Source organism: Cibotium barometz, chromosome 49 (assembly GCF_041138505.1).
Source record: "Cibotium barometz isolate CiBa-2024 chromosome 49, ASM4113850v1, whole genome shotgun sequence".
NCBI lineage: Eukaryota > Viridiplantae > Streptophyta > Polypodiopsida > Cyatheales > Cibotiaceae > Cibotium > Cibotium barometz.
Window position 1 is genome coordinate 12417211 of NC_141094.1, and position 24270 is coordinate 12441480.

Here is a 24270-nt window from a genome sequence, read left to right on the forward strand (position 1 = left end):
GCCATGAAGCATGTTGTGGGTTCTATGACAACAAATGCTGAGAATGATGATACATGGTATATGGACTCAGGAGCATCAAATCATATGACATGCCATGGAGAATGGTTTGAGCATATGAAGCCCATGGATGTGAAGGGCTATGTGGAAACAGGTGATGATACTCAGCATGTCATTACACATGTTGGAAGTGTACCATTGGTCATGCATAATGGTCAGACAAAGTCTATGTCAGATGTGCTGTATGTGCCTTCGATCACTAAAAGCTTGGCCTCAGTTGGTCAAATGGTGGAACAGGGATTACAGGTTCGCTTCAATGAGCATGGATGCTTCGTTGAAGATTTCAAACATGGATGTAGAGTGATTGCTAAAGGCAAGAAAGAAGGAAGATTGTTTAAGCTGGATGCTGGAATTCCTGAGCTAAAATCAGCCATGTTCTCAAAGAGCAGGAATGTGGTACAGGACATTGATATGTGGCACAAGAGGATTGGCCATGTAAATATACAGAGATTAAAGAACATGCAAACAAGAGGCATTGTCAATGGATTGCCTAGGTTCAAATATGATGGACATATGCATGTTTGTGAAGCCTGTCAGTTTGGGAAGCAGGCAAGATTGAGGTTTCCTAGAGAAGGACATATGAGTAACAGGCCACTTGAGATAGTACACAGTGATGTATGGGGTCCTGCACAAAATCCATCTATCAAAGGCAGTTTATACTATGTTACATTCATAGATGATTTTAGCAGGATGACATGGATATACTTTCTGAGAGAAAAGAGAGAAGTGTTGGAAAAATTCATGGATTTCAAAGCTTTTGCAGAAAAGCAGTATGGCTGTTGGATTAAATGTCTGAGGACAGATGGAGGTGGTGAATACACCTCAAAAGCTTTTGAGCATTTCTTGAGGAAGCATGGAATAAGGAGACAATTGACTTGCAGGTATACACCTCAGCAGAATGGTGTAGCTGAGAGAAAGAATAGAGTCATATGTGAAGTGGCAAGGGCAATGCTTAATGAAAAGAGCATGCCAGATTACTATTAGGCAGAAGCATGTGCTACTGCAGTATATATATTGAACAAAACACCTACAGCAGCCATTCATGGAAGCACGCCAGAGATGCGGCTCACAGGTTACAGGCCAGACATTGGACATCTTAAAGTTTTTGGATGCATAGCTTATGTGCATGTGCCTGATGAAAGAAGAAGGAAGTTGGATCCTAAAGCAGAGAAATGTGTATTTGTTGGATATGCACAGGATCGAAAGGCCTACAAGTGTTATAATCCACAAACTAGACAAGTGGTCATCTCACGTGATGTGGTGTTTGATGAGCTTGCTAGTTGGTACAAGGCAAAAGATGAAGGTGCTATTGAGTCACTTGAGGCTGATGTACATGTGAACTTGCCACCACAAGCAAGTTCTAGTTCTACTACTATGTCTGGGCCAGCAGCAGCAGAAGCTGAGAGTAGCAGTGTACGTCCATGGTCAGGACGTTTGAGGCATGAGAGTGTAAGCACTGGGAGTAGTGCTATGGATAAAGGCAAAAAGAAAGTCAAAGGAATTGGAATCACAGGATATGAGTCATCTAGTTCTGAGAGTTTGGATGAGGAGCTTGGCATACCTGTTTTACGCACACCTGGTGCTAGGCAGGACAGATATGTGCCACCACATGCTAGAGTTACAGGTGTACAGAGTGACCCGCAGGCATCGCGGAGATCCCAGAGGGTCAGATATCCTGTTGACAGATTGATATATAGAGATTTTGCTATGCACTATGCATACATGACATCTATGGTGAAGCATGTGGAACCTACATGCTATACAGAGGCTGTTGGAGAGCATGTATGGGAAAAAGCAATGGATGTGGAGATGGACGCATTGGTCCATAATGATACATGGGACTTGGTTGCACTACCAAAGGATAAGAATGTTATTGGATGTAAATGGGTTTACAAAGTAAAGTGCAAATCTGATGGGTCTATTGAGAGACATAAAGCAAGATTGGTAGCAAAGGGTTATGCACAGACCCAAGGATTGGATTATGATGAGACGTTTAGTCCAGTGGCTAAGATGGGCACAGTGAGAGCAGTCATTGCTATGGCTGCAGCTAATGGCTGGGAAATGCATCAGATGGATGTTAAGAATGCATTTTTGAATGGAGATCTACAAGAGGAAGTATACATGGCACAGCCAGAAGGGTATGTACACCCTAGATATCCTACTCACGTATGCAGGTTGAAAAAGGCATTGTATGGTCTAAAGCAAGCACCTCGTGCTTGGAGTGATAAGATGAGCAGATATCTTATCTCACTTGGTTTTCAGATTTCTACAGCAGATTCTTCACTGTATGTGAAGAAGACACAGCATGGGATTGTTTTACTAGTCATCTATGTGGATGACTTGATTATCACAGGTGATCATGGTGCAGATGTGATGCATGTCAAGAAAGCTTTGAGTGGGCAATTTGACATGAAAGATCTTGGTGAGTTGAGATACTTCCTTGGAATTGAAGTGGTGAAAGATCATGCAGGCACTTGGTTAGTACAGCGCCAATATGCATTGGATATGTTGGCAAAGTATGGCATGACAGGGTGTAAGCCTATGAGTACACCATTGGAGCAAAATGTGAAGTTGCGGGCTGATTATGGCGAGGAATTGGATGATCCTTCTATGTACAGGAAGATGGTTGGTAGTCTCATATACATGACTATCACACGCCCGGACTTGAGTTATGCAGTGGGGCTAGTGAGCCAGTTTATGCAGAGCCCCAGGAAACCACATTTGGATGCAGTGAGACGCATCATGAGATATGTGAAGACCACAGCACATTATGGTCTATTTTATGAGAGTGGTAAAAGCTTGGACATACATGGCTACACAGATGCTGATTGGGCAGGTAGCGCATATGACAGGAGGTCTACTAGTGGATATGCTTTTACACTTGGTAGTGCTGTGGTGAGTTGGAGTAGCAAAAAGCAACCTACAGTTGCTTTATCCAGTACAGAGGCTGAGTACAGAGGTGCAGCCATTGCTACTTGTGAGGCTATATGGTTAAAGAGTCTCTTGGCAGATTTATGTGAGCCTCTTGATGGCAAAGTTGTCATACATTGTGACAACATGAGCAGTATACAGTTGGCAAAGAATCCAGTGTTTCATGCGAGGACCAAACACATAGAGGTCCATTATCACTTTGTCAGAGAGAAGGTGCTGGATGGTTCAGTTGATCTTCAGTATGTGAAGACTGATGAGCAGGTGGCTGATATCTTTACGAAGCCACTTAGCAGGGAGAAGTTTGAGTACTTCCGGACTATGTTGGGAGTACATGGGATGAGCTTGAGGGGGAGTGTTGAGAGTCTTGATATCCCAAGCTCATCTACATCTTCATCGGCAGTACATCATGAGCTTGAGAGGGGCTGTTGAGATATTCAAGCTTGATGTCAGTATGAGCCAGCTATGCTATGTGCTGGCAGATTAGGTAGGAACATGTGTGAGACATAAATGACCGCGTGTCCAGCTGGTCATAGTGTGTGGACATTAGCTAGGGTTAGTAGAGTGTGGACACAACTCATTGTGTGGTGTGTGGATTATGGATTAGTGCATTATGCTTTGTGTGAGAGTGGACATGGCTTCCCTCTATGGTTAGGGTTTGCAATATACATTAGGGTTTGCTCCTGTGTGTGTGTCTCCTCCTCCTCTACCGTTCTTTCAACAAACAGGTCACTACACCACATGGGAAAATCACTCTAGATTGCCACAGTAAGGAGTGCCTCCATCTATTGGAAGATGTGGAAGTAAAAGATAAGCTGGTGTAAGGACCAACTTCTTGGGTCCTTACACCCTGCCCTTCCAGCGAACTCTCATTAGAAAACAGGTCACTACACCACATGGGAAAATCACTCTAGATTGCCACAGTAAGGAGTGCCTCCATCTATTGGAAGATGTGGAAGTAAAAGATAAGCTGGAAAAAGTCAGCCTCAATAGAATGGCTACAGTGCTACCCAGAGGGATTGACACAGACCTCTGCGCGTAGAATACCTCCGTACATATGACAAGCAGACAAAGAGAGGAAAAATCACAAAGGCAGATGGTACCACAAAAGAGCTACTTATAAGAGAAGACCTCATCGGAGACACTTTACAACTCCCAACAAGCAGTCAAGGCCCACCACACACAGACACACAATAGATACAATGCCCATCAAGGAGATACTAAAGAGAGATTCTTATAACTCCAATGGGGAAGAGTATGAGAACATCAAGGATGAAGCCACAGAGAAAGCTTGCAGAGCAATGCCGTTGATGATGCAAATCAAACTAGTTGATAGGTATAATAGGGTCAGCCTTAACAGGATTGCCAAAGCTCATGAAGAGAAGGAGGATCATTGGGCCTTTTTTATGCACAAAGAAATGGAAAATTATCTCAAGAAGGCACATCAGTCCAAGGTCAACAACCCATACCTGTTAACACAAATACTTAACCATGTGGCACAACGGCCAATGAAAGATGAACCAGAGGAAAGCTTGTCTCGCTAGCCCTAATCCCCAGTCAACCTACCGAATCTACTAGAAGGGTGGATGAAGGACAAGCAGTGTTAATGGAGACAGAACAGCTCATAAAGTCAATCTAGAAAGATCGAAAGAAGAAGACTAACAAAAGGATGAGAGGGCTACTAGTGGATGTCACCATAGAATCTCAGCCATTAGAAGCGACTGTGGCATCAAAGATCAAGACATACCAAGAGGCTCTCCAAGAAAAACTACAAAGCCCTACTATGCAGGAACAACACCAACAGCTCTCCCCTCCAACAAGCCCTGCACAACTAATATTCAAAGACCTCTCCCTGCTCAAGGATTCACAACTAGTGGAGATACACATAGAGGAAGCTGAAGAACAAACACAGAAAGATCATACCTTGGAAGGACCAACACACGAGGAAGCATCAGGTGCACAACAAGAATTGGAGAAGCCAGCAGAATGTAGTAAGAGGCCACACTCCCCAGAGACGTCCATGCTAAGCAAACAAACAAGATTGGATGAAGATGAGCCACTGCCGCATCTTGGCTCTTTCAAGAAGGTGGATTCTCAAAAATTCCTCTAGGATACATTGGAAGGCCTTGACACACTCCTCCATGATCCCCTTACAAACATAAGTACTAAATTGGGAACAAGAACAGAAGGTATGGCATTGCCATTTGTTGACAACACACATGCTGCACGACAGGAACGCTAGCCTATGGAAGCAGCTACAAGAGGCCAATGCACGAATACAAAATGTGAAAGATACTTTAACGGCAGCAGAGGAAACTCATAAAGAAGTAATCATAAAGAGTTTGCAGGCTGCAGAAGAACAGGAAACAAGATACAGCGCATTGGAGAGCAATAACTTAGTTTTGAGTCAAACCATTGTACAAAAAATAAATGAGAATCCTGACTTGAATGCAAGGCTGGAGCAAGCAAAGGAGCAGATACAAAAGGAGATAGCTCACACACAGAGCCTAACAACTAGGCATGCCAAGGAAATGCAAGAGTACCAGGAGAGCACAAAGCGTAATGAGGATATGCTTCGACAACAAATAGAGCTCCTCACAGCAAACCTCAAAGAAGAACAAGAAAGAGTACAAGGACTGCAATAGGAATGAGAGCATGTCAACAAAGCGCATGCGGAAAAATTTACGGTTCTCAATGAAATAATCATCACCAACCAAAAAGAGACGCAAAGAAGCCAAGAGACAATATCACAACTAGAAAACCAATTACAAGATGCACAAAGACTAGCAACACAACAAGTAACTCAAATTACTAAAGCCAATCAAAGAGAAGCTACTACCAGAAGAGCACAAGAAGTGGCAACAAGAAGATTGGAAGCGCTGGATGCTGAGCGGATGATCAAAGAAATAACCATTTCTACAGAGCTCAGCAATGCTGATATCTGTATGCTAGAACTGGCCCGCCAACTAGCTACACAAGCAAGGAGTCAAAGGCTGGAGCCCACAGATGACTTACGTACCCTCCTTGAGCGCGCCTCAAAATTGGGACAATTGCCAGTAACTCCTCAGGCCCCTTATCAAATGCTTACCTTGTTTTTGGACATGGAGCAGTAGATGCAGTAATTCGCAAAGATATAAAAGCTGCCCAGGATAGACAGAAGCAGTATGCAGATAAGAAGAGGTCAGATAAAAAATTTGAAGAAGCAGATATGGTCTTCATTCGAGTACGCCCCAAAAGAAGTTCTCTATCTCTTGGGAAGTACAAGAAGTTATCCCCCAGATATTGTAGACCATATCTGATTATAAAGAAAGTAGGTGACTTAGCCTACGAGCTTCTTCTACCTTCTCATCTCAAAGTACATAATGTATTTTATGTCAGCCTTCTTAAAAAGTATATACGAAGCCCAAATCATGTGCTTGATGATGAAATCTTAACTTCTTCAACCCAAGGGCAAATGGAACTCCAACCTGAAGAAATCCTTGATGTTCGAGAAAAGGTTCTTAGGAACAGAATTCTAAGAGAATTATTGGTCAAATGGAAGTTCTATCCTTTTGAAGATGCCACCTGGGAGAGAAAGAAGCCGAACTGTTACGAGATTACCCCCAGTTTTTGCGAGATGAGGACATCTCGCGTTTTTCAAGTGGGAGAGAATGTAAGATTCCTCCCGAGCCTCTCAAGATGTCCAGTATCTTCCCCTGTAATCAAATCCCTCTTCAAAAATATAAAAGATCTTGTTTCTACCTATTTTGGCCTAGAGAGAGAAAATGTTCTAGAGAGAGGTTATTCAGATTTTGAATATTTTTGGATAGAAAAATATCTCTTCTTATTAAAATAAGTTTCCCCGAAACAGAAGTTCAAAAAGATTTTCAGAAGGTGCATTAGAAATCAAGTATAATCTGGTCAAGAGGCCTTATCCTAGGGGTCCAGATTTTCTGAAATTTTTAAATTAAGGTTTTGAGAGGCCAATTAGATTCATCCAAATGTGTGGAGAAGATAAATAGAAGAAATAAAGAAAATCCCCCCAAAAATGAGTAAATACTCACATAAGATGAAGAGTGGACTAAGGACTAAAGGAAATACTAAAAAAATGGATTTTTGACACCTCACAATGGGAATTCCCCCCTCATGAAGGAGGCGCCTATTTCACATGTGTGGTGGAGTTTTAAATTCTCAAAAACTGAGATATTTCATCTCTCCTCTCTCCTAATTCAAGTCTAGTTCCAAAAAGTAAGCTAAACTGACCTAAAAATGGTCAAAAATGACCAAACTGATCTGGAAAATTCTAGAACTAGTTTGCTTGGTTAGGAGCTCACTTTTTCCTATAAACAGAAGCCTCCCCCTTTGTTGAATCTTAATAGTGTTTTATGCACTGTTACTCTACTCCTCCCAAGAGCCAAGAACTGTGAATTTCTTAATAATTCACTAGTTTTTGACCATTCCCTCTTCTAAAGATTTGGTGGCCACTCTTGTTGCAAACAAGAGTAGATCCCTCAAACCATCAAGCCAAAGGAAAGCTCCCAGAATTCATGTAAGTTAGAAATCTTATATTTTTCTTTATTCTTTTAATGGTTTTCTAATTTTTGTTTTGTTTGAAATGATAAATGGATGCTATGCCTTGTTGGAAAGGCTTTCCTCCCGGCCTCATTCTTAAAATCAGCCCTTCTCTATCGTAGTTAAGTAATCTAATTATTGGAATAAAACTATTCCTATTGTTCTCTTTTAAAAGTGAAAATTGATTAGTCTAAAATGCTTAACCAATTGGGGTTAATTTTTAAGTAAATTAAAGTAGGAAAAATTGAAAAACGGTCAACCATACAAAGGGGGTTATGGTGAAATTTTCTAAAATTTTGTGAAATAAGTTTCATCTTTTATTATTCTAAAAGAATAATCCCTATTGTTTGTGTATTCTAAAAGTTTCATTTTCATTCTATGCATAGAAAAATGCATAGTAGAAATATATTTATTCTAAAAGTGTTATTTCCATTAAATTTAATTTCTATGCATAGAAAGATGCATATTGGTTATTTTTTATTAGAAAAGAGTGATTTTCATTAGATATAAATTCTATGCATAGAAAGATGCATATTGGTTATTTTTTTATTATAAAAGAGTGATTTTCATTAGATATAAATTCTATGCATAGAAAGATGCATATTGGTTATTTTTTTTATATAAAAGAGTGATTTTCATTAGATTTAAGTTCTATGCATAGAAAGATGCATATTGGTTAATTTGTTTTTATTACAAAAGTGTTACTTTCATCAAAATGAAATTTATGCATAAATAGATGCATAAAAGAATATTTTTTTATTATAAAAGTGTTACTTTCATCAAAATGGATTTTTATGCATAAAATGATGCATAAAAGAATTTTTTTTATTATAAAAGGGTTACTTTCACTAATATTGATTTTTATGAATAAAATGATGCATAAAAGAATTTTGTATTATTATAAAAGTGTTACTTTCACTAATATTGATTTTTATGCATAAATAGATGCATAAAAGAATTTTCTTTATTATAAAAGTGTTACTTTCACTAATATTTATTTTTATGCATAAAAGATTTTTTTATTATAAAAGTGTTACTTTCACTAATATTGATTTTTATGCATAAAAGATTTTTTTTAATTATAAAAGTGTTACTTTTACTATATTGATTTTTATGCATATAATGATGCATAAAAGAATCTTTTTATTATAAAAGTGTTACTTTCATCAATATTGATTTTTATGCATAAATAGATGCATAAAAGGATTTTTTTATTATAAAAGTGTTACTTTCATCAATATTGATTTTATGCATAAATAGATGCATAAAAGGATTTTCTTTTTTATAAAAGTGTTATTTCCATAGAAGTTGGATTTTATGCATAAATAGATGCATACATAAAATTTTTATATCAAAATAAAAGTTCACTTTAATCCTATGTTTAAATCCCATGAATATTGAAAAAATGAATAAGTAAATACTCAGTGAAGGAAAATTATACGTTTCATATTCTCTAGGATGGTAATGAGAAAATTCAAAAAAACTATCGAAGTTGAAATTTTAGATAAATGATTAATTTATTCCTCATAGGAATTCGTGACTAGTTTTGAATTCAGTTAAGCAAAATACTCAATGAATGAAATTCAGTAAGTAGTAATTGAAAAATTACCCTTCGAGAAAGATAGTTCAAGGAGAACCTTTCCAGACTCAAACCCTGAATCAGGCTATGACCAAGACGTAACTCCTTCGTCAGTTTCAAGAATAAACGACGTGACCAGTTCAGTAATCTACACTCAAATCACCCATTAAATCAGAAACTAAGTTGAGATCTTTGATTTTTGATCAGAGGATCAAGATTACAGAATTCGAGGAATTCTTCTAGGGAATCCAGACCTATGATCTAGAAGTCTTGGGATACGGAATTAAGATATACTCATTGTACTCAAAAGAAAATCAAAACTGAAAACTTGCATAAAAACCCTGTTTTCTTAAAGGACTGTCTTACGCCAGAATGCTGGAGGGATCATTTGGTATATGTGTTTTTCTAAGGGAAGTTCGGTTGCAACAGCTGGCGGGGAGTGTTCAAAGGACGGCTCACGCGACAAAAACCTGCCTAGGTCTTGACTAGCTTGGGTATGGTATAAAATGGTGTGCTTCTGGTACGATGGGCGAGGGCCGACGAAGCGGTCCCTGAGTGAAGTGCCAGGACACCTAAGGAGGATCCTGGAGGGTTCTGACCAGGCGATGCATGGGCTCGCGGTGCCAAGGACACCTATGCGTATGTCATGGAAGATATATATGTATGATGACGAGAAACTTATTGTAATCTGTTACTGGATCTCGTTGGCTGACCTGCTGGTCTTAACAGAGAGTCCAGAGTGATACTATTTTTGTGAGAAACAAGGATTGAATGGAAATTTTGAGTTATGACATCTGTAACCAATAATTATTTGTCAATGGATTGTTTTATAAATTAAAGTTTAAAGAGGAGTGTGTGCGTATCTGTATTCTAAAGCAAAAGTTAAGAAAGGCATTCAATTATGGGTGGGTGAGTACTTGTCTGGCTCTACCAATTCCAATGGTTCGGTGGTGGCTAACCCATGGGCCGGATGGGGTTAGGCTGGAATTAGTAGAGTTTTAATAATAAAATTAATCAATAGGAACACGCTTAGAACTCGAATAGTTAAATAATAACCTGAAGACTTCTCTAATGAATAGATCAACGGCTGTGCCTGATTCAATCAGAAAAAAGCATTGATTCCTTCAAGTTAAGTCTGTAATAGTTTCCCGTCTATCTGGTTTATTCAGATGAAGGTTAGTTCAGTATCTTGATCTCGTTAGAAAAATTCGTTAAGAAAATATAAATGGTGGAATCGTCCTCGTTTTTCAGGCATGGGAAATTTTCCCGGTTTCGGTTTTCGGAATGACCACCAGCCTAGTCTCGTGCCCGGGCATTCAAGGGCGAGGCCCCGAGTGGGAAACCTTGCCCCGCGCAAGAGAAAGCTGCTTCCGCTCTACTACCATCCGAGAATCCAGAGGGGGCAGTGGGATCTCACAGATAGGGATCAAGAAGCCTAGTGGCGATATTAGTATACACAAGGTAGGTGTTTTTGAAAAAAGAAGATGGACCCTCATCCTCACCGTGACCCAAACTAGGGGGTGGGTGGCTAGGTTTATGAGCTTGGAAAAAGGTTTGAATGTCAGGGATTTCTTCGTTATCCACATTTGGGTAATTTATGTGAGTTGCATCAAAATTGTTGCTTGTGTTGGTAAGCATAGCCTCTAAATGCTTATGGATATTAGTATATAGCTTAAGGATGCCCACTGGGTGATATAAGGTAGAGTCACAAAGATTTAAATGTTGGGGAGTATTATATACTTCTAACCACCCGTGACTGATTACCCATTGATAAGTATTAGCCACAACCTCGTAGTTGGCTGGTGTTGCTAGTATGTCATCAGGAACAAACAAGTCCAGTTTGTCAACCCTGTTGTTCATAATTTTTGAACAACCCTGTTGTTCATAATTTTTGAATTTTGTAAGACACAACACCAACTACAGAGGATGAGGACTATTGGATGCAAAGGATAAAATAAGATATCTTGTGGGTTAGTTATTAATAATATTAGATCCCCCCTCAAAATGCCCATAATGATGGTTGGGTTAGCATCTCGCTTGGTATTTTGTTTAATAAGGGTTAATTCTCCTAAACCTATATCTTCAGCTAAAATAATGTCATATTAAAGTAATGAGAGATTTTCCTGGACATCTCGACCCTAATGAATGGGTCGGACCAAGTTAATGGAGTTAAGCAATCTTGTCCATACTATTGAAATATACAAGTGAATAGGGTGCGTGCGGGAACAAGCCCTTGGTTAGAGGCTGTAAAAGAGGAGATGTAATTGTGAAAGAACCTGTGAAAAGGTGAGAAGAATCTACTGGGAGAGAATAAAGGGTAGCATGAGAGAATTTAGGAGTGTGGAGTTATTCTGGGAGATATTCAGGGAAAAGAGAAGAGGTGGAGAGAATCAGGCAAGAGGTGGAGATATTCTGGGAGTGAATCATGGAGAAATCAATGGGATTTGATGCTTGATGTAAACTCTATAAATTGAGGCATAGCCCTAATGAGAATTTGTTGGTTTTTGAGTATCCATGCCTACATTAATCTATTTGCTAATTATTCACTAATTACGTCTTAATTATTTGCTAATAATCACTTTGTTAATGATGTTGATTCTAGTGTTTGATCCACCATAGCTCATCATTATGCTCAAATTTCAACATGGTATCAAAGCCATGCCTAGAATCCATCAGGTTTATGAGCCCATTAGTTAATTAATTAGGATTATTAGATAATTAGCAAATAATCAAAATTTTAGTTAGTTTTCACTTCCCCCCTTCACCCCCAGCTAGTGGAGGACTCCATTGAGCTTGTACACTCTAAATTAGGTCTTGTGCTTCTAGCCCAACATAGTAAACATTCTTGGCTTCAAGCCCATCAAGACGGCGCAGCAAACCGCCAACGAAGGAAGCAGAAATCGATGTTTTGGTCGGCGCATTTTTTTCCTGAGTAAATTGCAGATTTCTCCTTCATCAAATCAAATGCTTCTAATTCCTCCTAGCCCAAGGTGTATTCAAGCATGCTCTACAAGCTGGTGAAGACAGAATTCAGTTTCATCAAGTCTACATTGAGATCCAAGCTCTTCATCAAATCTGTAGGTGACTTTGGTAAAACAGAGATTAAGCTTTCAGTATTTGGTCAAATCTTGTGTTTCTTGGCTTAATCCTCTACTAAACTCATTGCTATTGATGCCTTTGAAAGCATTTGAGCTCATTTTAAGTGTAAGGTACTAGATCTGGACTCCCCGCATACTCTGTTTTTTGCACACATAACAGAGCATTAATTTGCTAATCAGTGATTAATCAGTGCTAATCATTGTATTTTGGTGCAATTGAGGGTTTAAATTAACCATTAGGTATCTGATACAGATCCCTATAGCTTCAGATTGCAAATCAGAGTTGGTTTGATACTCCAACCATCCCGTACAAATTGGTTACCCTTAATTTAATGTAATTTCTGGTGATTTTATGCTGATAAAATTATTGTAATCATCTATTAAACACCAGATTGAGTTGTAAAAGGGTAGACACTGCCCTTGAATCTTGAAATTGGATCAAGAGGTAAGACCCCCTTCACATCACCATGAGTTCAGCATAGGAAATAGCCAAATTTAATGGGGAACAATTTTATACATGGCAGACAAAAACCATGTATTTGTTGCTGATGAGAAAAAACCATGTGGGGATTAGTTGAAGGGAGAGATGAATGCCCAGAGAGAGGGGAAAATGAGTGGAAGAGCAGGAATGAAAAAGCATTGGGACTTATTGCACTCAGTTTAAATGATGAAATCATTCATCACATCACAGGGATACAATGGGCAAAAGATGCATGGGATGAACTCAATAAATTATTTGGTACATAAGCAAAAAATTCAAAGATAAATCTGTTAATGCAATTCTACAAATTGGACATAAAGGAAAGTGAAACTTTAATCACACACTTGAACAAATATAAAAGCATTAAGCAACAGCTGGCAGACAGCTATTGGCAAAAAGGTAGAAGACAATGAAGCATTAGCTGTACTTCTGAAGAGTGTGGACAAAGGATATTATGAAAACATTGTAGCAACACTAAAGAATGTACTTGAATTGAAGATACATGAGATAGAAGCAGCTCTACTAGAGCAAGGGAGCAGAGGCAAAGAGAAGAAAGGGCTCGACTCAACAGCAGGAGAGGAAAAAGCATTCTTCACTCGAGGAGGATTCTCTCGAGGACGAGGACGAGGAAGATGCAGAGTAGGAGGGAGGACCTTCACTTGCCACAAATGTGGAAAGCCAGGACACATGGCAAAAGACTGCTACAGCAAACCCAGTGAAGAAGGAACGACATCGGCAAACTTCATGGAGGCTCCAAAGGAAGTGGAGTCGGATCATCTTTTCTGAGAGAGAGAGAGAGAGAGACCCCACAACCCAATGTAACCTGTCCCAATAAAGTAAAACCACCTCTGAGCCACCGATGATGTAGGCCACGTGGTAGATGTATGTGTGAGCACTTTAGTCAAGGTCGCGGGCACTTATAGTAGCCTTGGAAACATAGAGAGAGAGAGTGTCAAGGACTATGGAGTTTAGGGACTTGAGGCACTGGTCGCGGGCTATCAAGTAAGAGGGAAACTTGGTATAGGGTCCAGGTGTGCTAGGATTATTCACTTGAGGGGAGGTGTTGAAATATACAAGTGAATAGGGTGTGTACGGGAACAAGCCCTTGGTTAGAGGCTGTAAAAGAGGAGGTGTAATTGTGAAAGAACCTGTGAAAAGGTGAGAAGAATCTACTGGGAGAGAATAAAGGGTAGCATGAGAGAATTTAGGAGTGTGAAGTTATTCTGGGAGATATTCAGGGAAAAGAGAAGAGGTGGAGAGAATCAGGCAAGAGGTGGAGATATTCTGGGAGTGAATCATGGAGAAATCAATGGGATTTGATGCTTGATGTAAAATCTATAAATTGAGGCATAGCCCTAATGAGAATTTGCTGGTTTTTGAGTATCCATGTCTACATTAATCTATTTGCTAATTATTCACTAATTACATCTTAATTATTTGCTAATCACTTTGTTAATGATGTTGATTCTAGTGTTTGATCCACCATAGCTCATCATTATGCTCAAATTTAAACACATACAAGAATTTGAAAGGGCTCATCCCAATACTTCTGTGATAAGAAGCATTGTAGGTGAACTCGACTAGGTGCAGATAGCTTAGCCACTTCTTGGGTTCCCTGCCACCACAGCATGATCGAAGTATATCTTCGATTACTTGGTTCACCCTTTCAGTTTGACCATCAGTCTCGGGGTGGTAAGCTGTGTTGAGATTCAAGAAAGTTCCTACTACTTCGAAAAATGCAGTCCAGAATCTTGACGTGAATTTGGGATCTCGATCACTTACTATTCTTCTGGGTAGGCCATGCAATCTGAAGATTCCTTTGAGGAACACTTTGGCCGCATCCACTGCAGTGTAGGTTTCTTTTACTGGAATCAGATGGGCGACTTTGGTTAGTCTATCAACTACCACGAAGAGGAAGTTGTAACCAGATTGCACTGAGGGTAATCCAGTAATAAAATCCATACTGATGCATTCCCACTTCATCTGGGGGATGTCTAATGGATGTAACTTCCCAGGCATTTTTACTCTCTCGGCCTTGACTTTCTGACACGTCAGACATTGACGTACATGATTAAGCACATCCTTTTTTAGACACGTCATCTGGGGGATGTCTAATGGATGTAACTTCCCAGGCATTTTTACTCTCTTGGCCTTGACTTTCTGACACGTCAGACATTGACTTTCTGACACGTCAGACATTGACGTACATGATTAAGCACATCCTTTTTTAGACTAGGCCAAAAGTAGCTTTTCTTCACAGACATTTAGGTTTTGATGAAACCTGGATGTCCTGCGATAAGGCTGTCAATCATGGGCTTCATTCAGAATTTGACCCTTAGTTCCCTCATCATTTTGGGAATGCATAACCTGCGATTATAATACATAATTCCATCATCCAGGCTGTACCCTTGAACTTGGTTCAACTCCTGTGGAGTTCTTCTTTCCTGCATAAGTAGGGTAGCAATAGGGCTAAAAAATCTATCCTGCATGATATTCTCCCAAAGGATTTGACACTACAGTAATTGCAAGAAAGGAGGCTTTTCTGCTGAGGGCATCTGCTACCACATTTTCTTTGCCTGGGTGGTACTACTTGATTTCAAAATCAAATTCCTACAGGGTCTGCATCCACCTTCTTTGGCGCATGTTGAGATCCTTCTGAGTGAAGATCCACTTTAAGCTCTGATGATCTGTCATCAAAGTGAATCTTTGACCCAGTAGGTAATGTCTCCACAACTTCAGGGCATATACTATTGAAAGTAGTTCCAGGTCATGGACAACATAATTCTTCTCATGTGTTCTGAGTTTTCGGGATTCATAGGCCACTGCATGACCTTCTTGTATGAGTGCACCTCCCAGGGCAAAACCACTGGCATCAGTTTACTACCTCAAAGGGTAGAGAGAATTCTGGCAATTTTAGAATGGGATTGGTTACCAATGTGGCGGTCTTCAGCCAATCAAAAGCACTCTGACACCTAGCAGACCATTGAAACTGGATATTCTTCTTGAGAAGATTAGTCAGGGGAAAGCTATGAGAGCATACTTTAGTATAAAAATCCTATACCAACTAGTCAATCCCAAGAATCCTCTGACTTCTTTCACTGTCTTTGGTTCAGGCTAATCTATGACTGCTTAGAATTTAGCGGAATCTAGAGAAATTCCATCTTTGGATACCAAAAAGCCCAAGTATTTAACATGGTCAGCAGAGAAAGTGCATTTGCTCTTTTTTGCAAAGAGTTGGTGCTTCCTTAGAATCTCAAGAACTTTTCTGACATGTGCTTCATGGTCAGCTGCATTCTTTGAGTAAATCAGAATATCATCAAAGAAAACAAGAACAAAATCATCCAAGTATTCTCTGAGAATGTCCTGCATTAATCGATTGAATGTAGCTGGGGCATTTGTCAATCCAAACGGCATGACAGTGAATTCATAATGCCCATACCGAAAATGCCCGTACCGAGTATTGATGGCTGTCTTTGGGATATCTTGCTCATTACTCCTGATCTGATAATACCCTGATTTGAGATCTATCTTTGTGAAGATCTGGGCTCCACTTAGCCTATCCAGAAGCTCATCAATTCTTGGGATAGGATACTTATTCTTAACTGTCAGTTGGTTGAGACCTTTTTAGTTCACACAGAGTCTTAGCATTCCATCTTTCTTTTTCTGAAAGAGAACTGGCACACCACCCCAAGGTAAAACACTGGGTCTTACAAACCCTTGTTCTAACAGCTATCTAAGCTATTCCTTGAGTTCAATGGCTTCAGGAACTGGCATTTTGTAGGGCTACTATGGCTGAGCTTCAAGGGTCAATTCTATCACATGATCTACTTCCCGAATTGGAGGCATCTCTGTTAGCTGTGGTGGGAATAAATCATTATAATCACTTAACCATTCAGGTTCTTTAGCTTTTAACTTTGAGTCTACCGGATTCATTTTGACAAGATAAATGCGCTGCTTCATTCTAAGTCCTTTTAGTAACTTAGAAGCCTTTACTAAATGTAGACTTGGGGATCTTGAAATTTCGGTTCCTTGAATCTTGTTTCCATGGAGGTCACGGAAAGAAATGGTTCCATTATGACAGTGAATGTCAACTTGCTTTTGTGCAGCCAATCCATTCCAAGGATCCCATCGAAAACTCCCAAAGGTATAATGTGAACCCACAGTCCCACACAAAAGATATGAGCATGGACACATATACTGTGAATCTAGACATGTGAGACACGAGCCTGCACACCTAAGCTATGAGCCTGAACATGTAAACTTGCAGACGTGAGTCTAAAGGTAGGTATCTTGTAAAGGACATGCCTACTCATGTCCTTGGAAGATTTTCCCGTCATACAATCTATACTCGTTATTACAAATTTCAAGGAAAATTCTTGTCCTTAAAGTATAATTATTACCCAATAAGAAGTGCACACCAACCCTATCATAAGAGTTCATAGATTTTCATGTCCTAGGTAGGATTCTTTCATAAAAGGGAAGTATGTGAGCCAAGTTCATGTAAAAAAGATGTGAGCCTACATACGTGAATGTGTATACATAAACCACATAAACCTGGACACATGAGCTTGTACACATGAATCTCTAGACATGAGTCTAAAGGCATGAACCTAGACACATGAGCCTGTGGATGTGAGCATAGAAAAAAATGTGTCCTGAAACCATTTTTAAATCTACTCTAGAAGCACTAAAAGCATTTCATGCGAACCTAATCTAGACTAAAAATTGTTGGAAACAACAATATAGTCAACTATAGTACATAAAACCACACTTCCTCAAAACCCCCAACAAACTAGTACTCAGCAGAGACTTTCCCAATTAAGAAGGCTAGACTCCTTTAAATCAACCTCAAGTGAGGAGATTTGGAAGAAATGAGCCAATGAGACACACATAGACATGAGTAGAGGAACATTGGAACACCTGGAAACAGGAGCCGCCACTAGTCCTCGGAGCTTCGAATTCACCACCACTATATTGTTGGAAACAACAATATAGTCAACTAGAGTACATCAAACCACACTTCCTCAAAACCCCCAACAAACTAGTACTCAATAGAGAGTTTCCCAATTAAGAAGACTAGACTCCTTTAAATCAACCTCAAGTGAGGAGCTTTGGGAAGAAATGAGCCAATGAGACACACATAAACATGAGCAGAGGAACATTGGAACACCTGGAAACAGGAGCCGCCACTAGTCCTCAGAGCTTTGAATTCACCACCATAAATTTTATGAAGAAGACATTAAGTCTCCCTATTTTTAGGTAAAGCTTTAGTGAAGGAGTGGATTCAAACTAGGAGCCTCAAGGTTCGCTCCCTCAAGAAATGGCCAAACCATGTCAAATGCCACTATGTTTCAAACATTTGGTGTCAATCCTAAGTTGGGTTTATCCCAAGCTAAACATGACCAATAAACCACCCACCAACAACCGCAGTTAAGAGTAATCGGACATGTCCCTTTTGTTATTACACCAAGGGACAATGTTTCTTAATACATCCAACAACAAGTGCCGATAGCACAAGAATGAGTCCCGCTCTCCACAAGAGTTCATTATAGAAGCCCCTTTACCACGGAACCAAGTTTTAGTTCTTTTTTATTTTGAAGGGAACATGGGTAAGGGTACAGAGCCAGTATCAGGGACTACCTTAATAGAAACTAATCTCCATGAGAGCATTTACATAAAGTGTCCTCAACCATAGCAAGCTTGTCATCTCAAAGCTAGGCCAGATTCAAGTGGTGACAACAAGTAGGTCAAATTTGAAATATATCATACATAAGCGCGAGGCAATGGCATTAATTGCACAATTTAATATTACCTTTAGTGATGAAGACTTTATGAAGAAGTTCAAGATGAACACCATGCAAGTATGTTTCTTAAAGGATCGATTGTATGATTGGTGGATTATTGAGAATGCTATTAGAAAACGTATAACTCAACCGCATAGGGCAAGATACCTCATACCCCAAAAAACAAGGTTTTACACAACCATCTGCTTACATTCCACTACTATGTAACACATGCTAAGGATGTCATTTGAAATGGAAAGGGGGGTTGCAACAACCAACATAGGACCAGGCTTAGAGTTGGGCATAACCAAGCCAATCCACATCTCAAGGATAATGCTAACCCATTTTGGGGTTAACATGAGTTTTTTCTATGATTCTACATCAAATAGAAACTATGGAGACACCAAAAGCGCATATGATCAATCTATGAAGTAATGGTGTCCCAAATCTATAACCTGGACAAGCACCCTAACAAAGTGGTCCAACATAATACTTCTGGCAATTCTCACTCGATGAGCATGTGGAAACAAACTAGAATGAATTCCTTATAAATGTACTTTACACATGTATTATGAGATTAAACATTGTATAAGAAATAGACCACTTATGGGCCTTGGGTGACCAGTTGGCCACAATTTTAACTATGTGTGAACACTTACGGCCTTGTATATAAGTCACGTTCTCTCATAATGTAACATACTCTCCCATTATATAATAGAGTATTTCTCTTGCTAATTACCTTCTCTAATAGAAGGGACAAGGACCTGTAAGTGTCTACAACGTGACAATGTGACAATGCTCATAGGAGACGATAACGAAAACTACTACTAGCCACCATGGAGGTGTGGAGCTCTTAAAGTAGTGTGCTTGAGCATGGCATTAGAAATATCCCCACAATGATTGTAGCTCGCAAAGGTAAGTTCCTTTGAATGTGTTTCTAGGAGTGACTGAAAAAAAGCCATACATTTTTTGCATTGCTCTACTGAGGAGTAATCCCTTGGCTTTTTTATTTTTTTTTATTTTCTAAATCTACATATAACTCATTGCCCATAATCTTTAGTGGTGGATAACCATAGAAAAAAGTTGGTTTCATGGAGATTTGTGAAGTTTTTGCTCTCTTTTTTGTGTTGAAAAGAATGTTATTTAGCTTAATTTGTTGTTTTGTTATGTTTAGATTAGTTGTAATGGTACATGTAGCATCCACTTAGGTTAAACTATGCTTAGAATACAACATTTGCATCACCACATTAAGCATTTTAGTGGAAGCTTTTCTCTTTTGTATTTTTTAACATAGACTTTAGATGCTAACTTTGGACTTTTAATGAGTTTTTTATTACATTTGAGTAGATTAGAGTGTTAGAATGCATTTAAGTTAGCTTAATCATCAAAGAATTAATTAAAAACTCTGAATTTTCACTAAAGACACTAGTTGGAACGGTTTTGACATTAGGAAAGTGGTTATTAAAGATATTGGAAAAATACAAAAATAGATATTTTAGTGGTTTTGGGGTTAATGTGAGTCTAGAAAAAGTGATTAGAAGTGTATAGAGTGCATGTTGAGTACCATACCAAAAGGAACAAAAATTAGTGATAAGTTTAATCTTGGATTAATTCTTAATCACTAATTTTCACAACTCATTAGCGGCTAATGTGCATTCCATAAGAAGATGCCTAGTGAGTTAAATAGAATCCACTTTATGATGTGTAAAAGGGGTGTAAGAGGGTATCATAAAGTGTTGACTTTTGCCCACCCTGGGAGGGGCTAAGAAGGTAATAAGTAAGTCAAACACCAAATCTTCGGCGGGGATTAAGAAAACCACATAAAAATGTGCTACAGTTCCAAACTGCTTTAGCGAAAAAGGACACGATTTAACTAGCTAAGACTTTTACACGTTAGAATAATTCCCCCGTTAGAAGATTTTCCCATGGCGGAATCTCCCGTGTCTTCCGGGCGAGGGGAGTCTTTTCGGGCTCGGTTTCGGAGGAACCTCCCAGCTAGCCTCTCATTCGGACATCCGCAGGCGAGGCCCCAAGTGTGGATCCCCACCCCGTGCGGTTTGGGTTCCTGCACACAAATGGGATTCAAAAACCACTATAAAACCCCATCCACATAGATCAGATTCAAAAACCACTATAAACCCCCGAAAAAAATCATGATTTTCTCGCTCTAGAATTAACGCATAAGTTTCTCTCTCTAGAAAGTTATTCATACCAAGAGATAATCATGCAAATGTCAAAGAGGACTATGTATAGGCTAGGTCTAGAGGTCAATTCTCCATCCACATTCAAGGTAACTTTGGCCAAAAACTCCAACATAAAGTGTTTGGGTGTAGTTAAGGACATGAGAATCACGGTTTGTGCAGTAGAAGTGGAAGTTGACATGTATGTGATTTCTAGCGAAGGGGAGGGCTACCCAATTATACTAGGAAGGCCTTGACTCATAGCCATGAATGCAGATCAAAGGTGGAGAATGGGAATGTTGGTGCTAAATCCATATGGATCTAAGGGCTCTTCTAGACAAAAAATTAATTATGATATGTGCAAGGGTAAAGAAGTGGATTTGAGATATGAAACCATAGTAGATGAAGAGAGTAGTGAATACTCAACCACACTAAGACTGAGGAAGAAGCATTTAGTACTGATATTAGATAATGATAGTTCATTTGATGTCATGGGCCTTAATTTCCAAAATGGGGAAGCTAAAGAGGAGCTAGGGACACTACAATCAACAAATGCACAGATTGAAGAAAATGCTGGTATCAGACCTATCACGAGAAGAACAAGAGGCCTACATCGACATTCTTAAAAGGTATCCCACTCTTTTCATCACACTAGGTATTCAGAAATCATAGGAGTAAGGGATATTGAGCATCATATTGAGTTAAAGGTAGAAGAAAAGCTTGTGGTTTGAAAGTTAAGAAGGTTAGGTGTGGTGCAAAGAGTTGCCTTGTTAACAGAAGCGAATAAGTTGTTGAGGGCTAGATTCATTTATCTAGTAGAGAACTCTGAATGGGTATCTCTAGTGGTTCTCTCCGCCCCCAAAGAATGGTCATTCCTATGACCTATTCTATATTCAAGTGATGCTTCTCATGAAGCAATTCTCAAATCAAAAAGTAAATTCTATGCTTGTCAAATTAGAGGCCAAAGAAGTGGCTTTTTAATGCTTTTATGCTATTTAAATTATGAAAAACTTACGAATCAAGTCCATAATTGGATATTGATCCAAATGATAGTTATTCTACCATATTGTATTACTAAAACTTTATGCTTTCAAAATTATTAAAAATTATCAGTAATAGCAGTGGAGCTATGCTAAAATTTTAAAAACATTAACACATAAATCAATTTCATGCATAATATGAAAAGAGGACTTCGTACCATATTCTAGGATTAATCATCCTAGGTTAATTGAATAATTCTCATCATAACCATGGAAAAATTGATTTTAATGTTTATGCATAAATAGTTGATTAGGAAAAAGGGGAATTTCTAGTAATTCATTTTTGTGATAAAAGAGAAATTCCCATGACAATAGAAATCCATGTATTCCAATGAGGAAAGAGGAAAAATTTGGAATACTAAAATAATGGATATTTTATTTAAATTCAAAGATGAATTTTAGATAAATTTATTTTATCTATGAGAAATATTTAAATGGAAAAAGAGGAATTCCTATGACATTTGGAATTCAATCATTTAGATGGGAAGAGAGAAATTCCTAGCATATTGAATTAATGGATATTTTATTTAAATTCAAAGATGAATTTTAGATAAATTTATTTTATCTATGAGAAATATTTAAATGATAAAAGAGGAATTCTTATGACATTTGGAATTCAATCATTTAATGGAAAAAGATAAATTCCTAGCATATTGGAAATAATGGATATTTAATTTAAATTCAAAGATGAATTTTAAATAAATTTATTTTATGTATGAGGAATATTTAAATGATAAAAGAGGAATTCCTATGACATTTGGAATTCAATCATTTAAATGGGAAAAGAGAAATTCCTAGCATATTGAATTAATGGGTATTTTATTGTTGCCATATATATAGGCAGTGATGTGTGTGAACACACTTAGGACCGTCGGGGCAGTTTTTCCCTCCTTAGGAGGTTTTTTCCCTCGGCTTGTATATACGCCCATAATTCTAGGGCTAACTTATCTTTGTACATTGACACAATCTAATACACTGTGTGTTGTGTGCATTCTTGCTTCTTCTTCTCCAAGATTTGTGTGCTTTCCTACAACCCTAATTCTAACAACTGGTATCAGAGCAGGCATCGGCTCCCAGGGCTACACCGCTAGCACCCTCCCACTCATGTTCTTCGATTGAGGTGAGCTTTCACGAGCGCTTGTAGATCCCTATACTCTGCAACTAAGCCCATAGGGCTTAGTGTTCTCGGAAGTTGCATCTGAGGTCGTTTCGGGCTCCGTTTTTGCATTACAAGTTCTGTACAGGTGTTTTGCATTACAAGTTCTGTACATGTGTTTTCGTCGTTTTGTGCAAAAATTTTGACAGTGCAGTTTTCTGCAAAACAGGCATACGTATTCTATTGTGGACCGTGCTACATAGCACGAGTTGTTTTCTGTTCAGTCTTTGCTTCATTACAGGTAGCTTTTGCATCAGTTTCAGCCAGTGGCCATGGCAGATAACAGCAATGATGTATTTTTGCTGATGACAAATTGGATGGAGACAGCAACTACCCACTTTGGGCATACACGATGCAGCATGTTTTGGTTGCAAAAGGAGTGTGGAACATTGTGCAGGGTATGGATGGTGTTTTGTGGATGTAGGATCTGTTGAGGATGTTGCAGGTTCTAGCAGCTCTACTGTTGCTGCTGTTTTACCCACTGCTGAACAAGCTCATTGGGATGGTAAAGATGCGCAGGCTCATGCCTTGATTGCACTTTCTGTCAAACGTAACATCACTCCATATATTCGTTCAGCTAAAACAGTAAACCAGGCTTGGGATATTCTAGCTGGTTTGTATGCAGGTCGTAACGAGGCAAAAATCTCTTACCTGCGTAAAGAGCTAGAATCAAAGATTATGCAAGAAGATGATGACATGAATGTTTTTCTTGCTGAGATTAAAGATCTCAAGGAACAGCTGAATTCCGCAGGTGAGATTATTCCTGATCATTCTCTTGTGTAGACTATTCTTGATGCTTTACCTGAGTCATATCAGACTTTTGCTTCTACGTGGAGACTTGTTATTGAGGACAGACGTGATGTTGTCAAGTATGATACTTTAGTCAACAAGTTCTTGCAAGAAGCGCAGTCCAGGCAAAATAGGGCTAGGCAGCGTGCAGTTGATCAGGCATTTGTTGCCCAGCAGAGAAGAAGTGGTAAGGCAGCCCCTTCCACTGTTTCTTCTCCTATTAGTAGGTCTGCAACTTCTTCTCCTTCCACAGGTAGCAACAATAGGTCTGAGAAGGCTCTTGATAAAGGCAAGAAAAAGATCAGGTGTGCAACTATTGTAAGGAAACTGATCATGTCATTAAGAATTTCCCTAAGCTAAAGGCTAAAGAGGCAAAGAAGAAAGAGTCAGATGCAGCCACAATAGCGAATGCTTCTACAAATGCAGATTTTGCAAATGTTGTGCAGGATACAGAATGGGTGTTTAGCATGTATTGCCAGTATGACCCATCTGTACATGATGCATGTTTGGCAGTTTCTGTTGACTCTGATGTATGGTATTTTGACAGTGGTGCTACAAAGCACATTACCTCGCATCGTGATATGTTCACTTGTCTTGAGGCTGTCTCTAATGAGAATACTGTCACATG

The 24270-nt window shown here is 39.0% G+C and overlaps 1 protein-coding gene across 1 annotated transcript in view; it reads left to right on the forward strand.

Moving 5' to 3' along the window:
* Window positions 1-5204: 5204 nt before the first annotated feature.
* The window catches only part of LOC147610304 (short-chain dehydrogenase/reductase 1-like), a 109266-nt gene continuing 90200 nt past the window's right edge, over window positions 5205-24270 (forward strand). The window contains exons 1-2 of the mRNA XM_086786550.1: window positions 5205-5544; window positions 5938-6041. Coding sequence (XP_086642676.1) covers window positions 5205-5544; window positions 5938-6041 — 444 coding nt within the window. The remainder of the gene's footprint in view (window positions 5545-5937; window positions 6042-24270) is intronic.